Consider the following 8,475-nt stretch of genomic DNA (forward strand, 5'->3'; position numbering starts at 1 on the left):
CCTCAAAGCCACAACAACAAGGATGCTGTGGAGCAGGTCTATATAGTATATACTGTAAACGCTTCAATTCAAATACAGTACATCAATACAAGCTTGATGCTTTCACTTGGTCCCATGATCGTGTGTCCTCTAACCTCACTGCAGCAACGTTCAGTCTATCATTATGCTTCACCCTTGATATTAAAACCAGACCTTTTCTCGCCAGACATTCTGCTTTTAGCCTCAGCAATTATATAATTAATGGGAGGGAAATATGTTTCGAATTTGAAACATTCTTGTAATGAATGTTGATTATATGTGTTGTTTTATATCAGATGAGGCTACATTACCTCTTTTCATTTCTATTTACAATAATCACGCCGTATCTGCAACACAGGAATCACATTAAAATATAACTTGTTTTTGATGGTGAATAATTGTATCATGATTTTTAAAGAACATAGATCATTTGTCATGAGGGAGAGTGAATGATTGTTCGTTACCACTGGCTGAAAGCTTGAGCTTAGCCCTACTAGGCTACTCACTGTAGCCTCTTTATGGAAACAACTGCACCATCATTTCCTTTAGGTGCTGGAGTGCGGGAGGGAGGGGGGGCTATTTTTAGTTGAAGTGAGTGAAACTAAGCTGAACTTTAAAAACTCCAAAAACTGGTAACAAACAGAATCTCTGATCAAAATATTTAATTCACATGTGACTTAGAACGATAACTATGAAGATATACTGTATATATAGCTATATAAAAAATCTGAGTAAATAGCATGCCTATCTGTGGCCCCACTATAGCAATGACTACAAAACCGATTAAAGCAATAATTATAGTTAATTATGGCTTTTGGTTTTATGTCAGAGCGAGTTTTTGGATGCAGAGACGATAACCAATAAAAAGAAATCAACCAATCAAATGATAGGGGGCGGGAACATTTGGAAGCTTGCTGCAGCGATGCTTTGTTTGCTGAGGGTCTTTTCACAGATGTCGCTGTATTGTGAATGCTTGAGCAACAATGCATCGTTATAGTTATTGTTACTATGTGAAGAAAATAACAAATGGTTGGCTGTGGGACTTATACCATACTGCCTGGTGTCGGAGCACAGCACTGTATTTCCCTTGGAGGTGCTCCTGAAAGCCTCATAATACTGTTTATTTATTGCCCCCTTGTGGAGGTCTATAGAAGCTGCAATCTGTGTAAACCCAATTGTGAATAATGGAGGAGGGTCAAAATGGAAGTAATTGATTTAATTTGTGTGCAGAAGAGGGAATTGATCTGTGAATAATGTGCTCAGTTTATCGCCGTGAAAATGGTGAAAGTGTGTGCTGCCCTGACCTGGATTCATTTGCACCACAGCACAGGCCAATCATGTGCTTCATTTCCACAGCCAGCGTCAGTTTGCTCTTCCACATCTCAACAGCCAGCTGACTGCCCACAGAGCTGCACAATATGACGAATAATTAACACACCTCAGTCTTTACACTCACACACACACACATTTTCTTTAATTAAAAACACCATGTTTTTTTTCTTTCCTTCAATACAATATGTACATCTGTTGCGTCATATGAATAGAATAGAATAATTCCGTACATTACATCATATATACATACCAATGAGTACAATGCAATCCACTGTTACTCAGAGGGAGATGGGATAGAAAGGTTTCCTGCTCATTTTCAACTGTAAGCCCAGGTTGAAAGACCTGAATGCTTAAGTCTTCTGATGAAAGGTCGATGCCCACCACACCCTATAGACCACTGTGCTGTGCTGTCCAGTGTTGCTTCTGCTTTTTGCAAGAAAACTCCCCTTGTGCATGAGGAAAAAGTCCAGGACAAAGAGGAGAAAAAGAGACGAGAGGACAGTAAAGCCGGTTCTCCTTTTGTCTTGCTGCCTTCAGCCTCTTCTGAAATCAAATGGATCTCCTTGCTCAGCCTCAACAGACGGCTGTTTTCAGTTGTTTTTGAGAAACATGAAATGCTCGGCCTGAACTCAGAGCCTCCTCCCGGTCCTCAGCGGGCCGGCCGGCCGAGCCGTGGCAGGCCGAGCAGGGCTTCACTGAGCCCGGCCTGAACATGAGCCTCCTCCCACTGTCTCCAGGCATTTACAATAACTACTGCATATAGAAAGAGCCAATCTCCTCGCTGATGGTCTCATTTGCTCATGTAGGTCATATAGAGGCATCAGTCTTTCATAACCAGGTAAAAGTTCCATATGGACAAGTAGGGTTTGCTATAACAGGCAGCTTCTGAGGCTATCTCCTTGTACACAGTTTCACAGCATGGCATTTTCATGCGGCGTCGCTATGACGACCAGCTTTGGCGGTTGGCACATTTGAAGGGGTACTGTTTGCGGTGGAAAACCAACAGGTACTACCAGAAGCGAGTAGAGTAGGGTAGAGGCGATACTATGCAGTCGAAATGCGGCGTGAGAGAACCGAGTATGGACTGAAAGCTGGAGAAGGAAGTGGACAGTAATAAGGCATCAGGGTACAGTATCAAGGCAATAACAGGAACACAGGGTGAGTCAGACAGTAGGGTTTCTATTTCATATTGCTCTCTATCCAATGTTTGAAGTTGGCTACATATGTGTACACTGTGTAGAGGTCTGGGTTACACTCTCCCTGGTCATAGCCGAAGCTCACTAGTCCCAGGAGTGTCCAGAGGCCCTTGCTCTCCCCCCGCCCCTCTGTAAAGCTGAAAGAGGGCTCCTGCTCTGTGCTGAGGGCAGGGAGGATGAGGATACCCCCGGTGTCAGAGGGACAGATGTTAGACGGGCCATAGTCCGGCTTCTGGCTGCCGCACAGCATATTGTCTGTAACACTGACGGGCACGCCGTTACGGGCGTACTGCTGCTCGCATGGCACCACGTCAGCCAGGTGCACGGCCCCAACTCTCGCCTGCTCATCGGCCCCCAAATCTGCGTCAGGGAGAGGGGACCAGCCCGTCACAAGCCCTCGCCTGGAGACCACCTCTCCCCCCTGGACGTCCGGGAGGCAGACGGGCAGGACTCGCTCCCCAATCCGCGCTTTGTCCAGCAGCTTGATCACAGCCAGGTCCGAGTCGAGAATCAGGGGGTCGTAGTTTGGGTGGACTGCAATGGAGGCCACCTAAAAGGTGACAGAGAGGGACTTTATTAAAAAGATTTAGAAATAAATGAGTTGAATGAATTTGCTGGCAACCTCATTTTCGAATTCGGCCTTCATTTTCATTTGCACAGTTTTGATGCTATCACGGTGACTCAGACAGATGGACAAACAGACAGACACACAAACAAACAAACAAACAAACAAACAGACAGACACCAGACAAACAGACACACAAACAGACAGACAGACAGACAGACAGACTTATTCACCTTAGTCTCTTAAAATAGATGCGTTGGTTGGCTCCCGCAATTTGCAAATGCTTTCGCCTACCCCTCTGTACTTCACATAGGAGAAAGTTGGTCCAAACGGATGTTAGGTGGGACATCCGCTCAAGGCGGAATATCCGCTAATTTCTCCAATCACCTCTTTCGGTTTTGTTTACATGTGTCGTGATTGGTCGAACACTATCAGACTTCTTTGGAAGATGACAAATTTGGCCCAATTTTAACGGGCTGAAGTGCCGACTATCTCTAGAGCATATTTGAATATTGTGGAAGAGATAGACTGGCTTGAGAGACTACATTCGACTGGCAAAGTACCCAAAACCCTGTCTGTGGTAGTTCACGCTACTATACTGTAGGTGTCTCCAGGGCCACATTTTGCCATGACACGCACACGCGCGCGCGCGGTGAGAACACGCGGCTAGTAAAAATAAAAGCAATCAACAGAAAGTGAATGAGTGAATGAGGATGAATAAAGCTAATTATTGAAAGGAGAAATCCAGCAGCAAACTGATCAGTAATGCACGGGAAGCCACTGCAATTACTTTGTACCTAATCAGCAAATACGGTATCTCCATATGCACGGGGTGTGCAGTATGGAATTTGCATGGGATACATTTGACCAATCATTGAACTAGGTTCATCATCACTCATTGATATCTTACCCTGAGGTGTTGAAGGCCTTTGGATTCCAGGCGGTCATCACGGTACTGCTTCCCCACCACCACCTTGATCTTAGCTGCATCCAGAGGGTACAGCTTGCCCAGCTGGGTCACACAGTGCGCCGCCGCCACTACACTCCTCTGGTTCACCAGGGCCCCGCTGCACACCAGCTGCCAGTCGGAAGCCTGCTCGTGGACGCCAGTTCCCCCTCCTCCACCCTTCTTCAGGGACTCTGCCTGGCCGTATGCTTTGCCCTTGGTCACCTTGGTCCCGGCACCATTGGTGGTGCGGCGGTAGATGGCTGCCAGCCAAGGCCAGTGAGCCTCTGCCATTCTCTCCGGGTCAAAGCTCGGATGCTTCCCACACACTGCCAAACAGGAGGAGAGGACAGAGAGAGAGACAACGGTTGAAGGGAGGGAGACAGTGGAAATTCTAAAACACTTGTCCATACCCGGGGACAACTCTGTGCAGACTTGCCGAAAATAGCAAACATGCTAATAAACAGCTTTGGAGTATGTATGTATGTATGTATGTATGTTGGATTTTATTGTGTGATGGCCTTTTAAATGCTCATAAACAGCTTAAATTTGGGAAAATGGAAAAAAACGGCTTTGCCACTTCCTGCCTATTCCAATGCTCACCCATGTGTAGTTTCAGATCAGGAAGTGGCAAAGCCGGTTTTTCCATTTCCCCAAGATTCAGATATTTATGAGCATTTCTCCTGCATTTCTGATGACATCATCAGGAAAGTGTGTTTGCCTACTGTGTGAGTGCATTACAAGTACTAGTGCTTGTTTCCTGTGGTCAGACAATAGCTAGTGGTCATCTGCTGCCCTCACCAGGTGAACAGGAGACATGACGCCCGCTCCACTTCCCAGTCTTCAAGCAAGTACGGCGAGCACTGCCCGAGTGTTGGTAGAAGGGAGAAGCACACTCATACTCGATGTGCGTGTACAGGTGGTGGAAGCCCTGGGGCAGCTGGGAGAACACTGGGGGGCCTTTAGTGGGACCGTCGGACTGGAATTGTCGGCCCACCGCGGAGGAGTAGAGCTTGTGCACAGGGGTCTTCCTGGGGGGGAGAAGAGGTCATGGGTATACTATGCATACACAGGGACGCAATCTTGATTTAAAAGGTGTGGGGGGGGTCAGGGACACTATTAGTACAGGCCCAAATTCTCAAAAGGGCTTTAATGACCATGTGTTTTCTTCTTCCCATAATTTTAACATGTCCCCATTCATTCTATAATCTATAGAATAATATTTATTTGTAACATTTATAGGATAACCCTAGGAAAGCCATACATCCAGTGAGTGCCCTAGGTCTCTAGTTTCATGAGGCTGTGATTATCCTAGAGGTCACAATAGGTCATTTTATACAGTGAGGTCAAGTTTCAAAAATGGTCTCACTACAATAAAATGGCTACTATGGGGAGTAACATCATCACACATGAATACAAATGGGCTCATTGAATCCACAATAATCTCAGCTTTCCAGTCATACCCAAATTATGCAATTCCAAGACTGTTTAGGGACCCCAGTATGCAGAAATATTCAAATATAATAGGCAGAAATAGCACATATACTGCATGCAAGAAACTGCATGGCATTAGCATAAAGTGGGCATGTATGTAAAGGGGAGACTTATGGGAACCCATAGAACCCATTCTCATTCAGATATCGTGAAAGGACTTTTAAAATGGCCATGGCGGTTTTTCCCTCTGCAAAATGTCAGCCTAAATCTGGATCTGGACCCCTTCCCGACAAGGTAGCATGAAATGGTTGGCACCAATGGATGCCTTAGGTCTTCTAGTTTCATATGACATCAGTATCTTCACTCTAGCCTTAAGAATGGCCCCACTACAGCCTCTGAGAGAGAGTCATGTCGTTCGAGGAGTTGAAAAAAGTGCAATCCAATACTGCGGTCTGAAAAAGTGGGGGGGGGGCATGTCCCCTGTGTCCCCCCATAAATTACGTCCTTGCACACATATCCAGAAACTGTAAACAGATGTGCAGACATTCATTTGACAGTTATTGAAAGTTGACTTGAGTTAAGTTGAGCACCAGTGATGTCAGCAGAAGATACGGAATCATTGCATTGTATTAATTACAAGTCTTGTAATCAACTTAACTCAAGTCAACTCTGAATAAATGTCAAAGTGAATGAATGCAGAACGGTTTAAAGTTTTCGGATATGTGTGAGATCATGTGCCAAATAAAATCTTAATTTTTTTGGTGAAGTGCCCCTTTAAGTCTGGCTTATATAAAAGTGTGCTGGTGATGTATGTTTATAGCTTCAGAACATTAGCCAGTATGTAATGATATGCTATGTATGTCAGGCTTTTAATGTGAACAATGATGTTTATCGTGGAATGTAATATTGAATCGTATGTTGTTGAACGTACCTGGACGGGGCCTGGGGTGGAAGGACTCTCTGTCTAACCAGCTCTGACACTTTGGGCTCCCGACATGCTGCAAATAGACACACACACCCCAAAAATATCATTAACACCTGCTGTGAGCCAGCTAACACCTGCTGTGAGCCAGCTAACACCTGCTGTGAGCCAGCTGCTGTGATTTGAATAGAGCCGAAGCCGATGCACAGGCTGCGGGTGGCATGCTGACTAAACTGACAAAAGTGCTTTACATTCTACTGTACAGTATGTCTGGATCGGCAGAACACTGTACAAATTCCCACAAACTTACACCCTTTAAGAAGCAAATATGGGAAACAACCGGACCGACTAACAAGTACAGACAGCACCCCACCTACCAACAATGAATTAAACAAATGTAAATGAGAATCAGAATCACTTTTATTGCCACAGTATGCAAGTTACATACAAGGAATTTGTCTTAGTGTCTGTATGCAGCGTAGCGGTCGCCGGTCACATCAATATACAGAGATAAGACGTAGGAAGATAACTAAAGACAATCGCAAAGTTGCAAGTGCAATCAAATCGAGTAAATATATACAATATGTAGATGAGTGGTGAAGTGTTCTGTGGATGATAAATATGAATTTACGTTGGATTTACATGAGATTTACAGACTGAGTTAAATAGACGTTAAATAGGCAGTGGATTTACATGAATTTACAGTCAGAGTTAAATAAGAGTTTACATTGAATGTACATGAAATTTACAGGCTAAGTTAAATAGGCATTAATGTGCAGGGAATTTACATAATTTACAGTCCCAGTTAGACAGGCATTAAATTAGATACAGTATAAACAAAAGCAGATTGCAGTACCTCTTGCACAGAGGGGCTGTTTGCCACTCCAGGTACCATCTGGTTGGCAAGTGCGGTGGGCGTCACCGCTGAGGGCGTAGGAGTGGTTACAGAGAAACTCCGCTGTCTGAGGCTCCACGCCCGGCACCAGCCGCTGATAGCCGTGGTAGAGACGAGGCAGAGGTGGACAGCTCTTGTCTGGATGAGGGGAACAGAGAGTGGGATAAGTTGGAGGCCAAGGAAAAGGTCATACGCTGTACATTTAACTGCACAATTTCACAATATGTCTGTGTATGCTCACTATGGTGTGACAGTTGCAAATATGCCTACTATGCTTTTGGAACATTGTTTGGTTGCAGTAACAGATTAATCCACTGGGTGGTGCTTCTTGGTTATACTGAGACTGAGTTGAGAACAGGTTGAGTCAGTGCCACTCCCTCAGGATGGTTGACAAAACGTATAGACGGGTTTCACATAGATGCGCGCGCATCGCCGGGGTAGAAAGCTGCTCCACACATTACACATGTATGCTCCACACACTCGTTTGAGTTGACTGCCGCCTCGCCTGGAAAGCAGACGAGAGCAGCCGAGCGCAGCCAGGTGAGGCGTCAACAAGTCGAACACCCCCGCAGCACACTCACTGCTGCTTTTCGTCTTCTACAATTTAACGGCGGTTTGTAAACAAATTAAAACATGCATTAGCGCCACCCACACAAACTGCTCAAATGACCCAGCCCTTCAGATTACTTATTTTATTGTTAATGTAGGCATTACAGGTGGTATTTATGTCAAATGTAGAGTGACAGCTTGGAATAGATATAAAATTTAAGTTTCTACACTTCACTGTGGGTTTGTGATGCACCTGTGTTGAACCAATGGGCGATCAGCTCGATGCGTTCCTCGTCATCCTCTGTCACTGCGCGATGTGTATCTCGTCATCCTCTGTCCCTGCGCGATGCGTTTCTCGTCATCCTCTGTCCCTGCGCGATGCGTTTCTCGTCATCCTCTGTCCCTGCGCGCGCGCACGCACCCACTAATGTTTGTATACAAGAAACCCGTCTATAGGTGAATAAAGTGGTATGTGAGTGAAATCCCAATAGCGGGAGCTACCTTCCCTAAAGCTAATGTAAGCTAAGCTAAGACGCGACCAAACTCGTTGCGATGGCTCAATGAGTTGCTTACCGGTGACACTTTGGTTGCCTTCTTTCTCCTTTTCCTTTTCCTCCT

At 45.3% G+C, this 8,475-nt stretch overlaps 1 protein-coding gene across 1 annotated transcript in view; it reads right to left on the reverse strand.

The window, feature by feature from the left end:
* Positions 1 to 1,471: 1,471 nt before the first annotated feature.
* The window catches only part of pamr1b (peptidase domain containing associated with muscle regeneration 1b), a gene marked incomplete at its 5' end in the record, with an annotated part of 34,580 nt that continues 27,576 nt past the window's right edge, over positions 1,472 to 8,475 (reverse strand). The window contains 6 exons of the mRNA XM_083654731.1: positions 1,472 to 3,096; positions 4,022 to 4,386; positions 4,859 to 5,088; positions 6,423 to 6,489; positions 7,270 to 7,446; positions 8,431 to 8,473. Of these exons, the coding sequence (XP_083510857.1) occupies positions 2,530 to 3,096; positions 4,022 to 4,386; positions 4,859 to 5,088; positions 6,423 to 6,489; positions 7,270 to 7,446; positions 8,431 to 8,473 (1,449 nt within the window). The 3' untranslated portion in view covers positions 1,472 to 2,529. The remainder of the gene's footprint in view (positions 3,097 to 4,021; positions 4,387 to 4,858; positions 5,089 to 6,422; positions 6,490 to 7,269; positions 7,447 to 8,430; positions 8,474 to 8,475) is intronic.

Source organism: Poromitra crassiceps (genome assembly GCF_964638095.1).
Source record: "Poromitra crassiceps genome assembly, chromosome: 18".
NCBI classification, from domain to species: Eukaryota; Metazoa; Chordata; class Actinopteri; order Beryciformes; family Melamphaidae; genus Poromitra; species Poromitra crassiceps.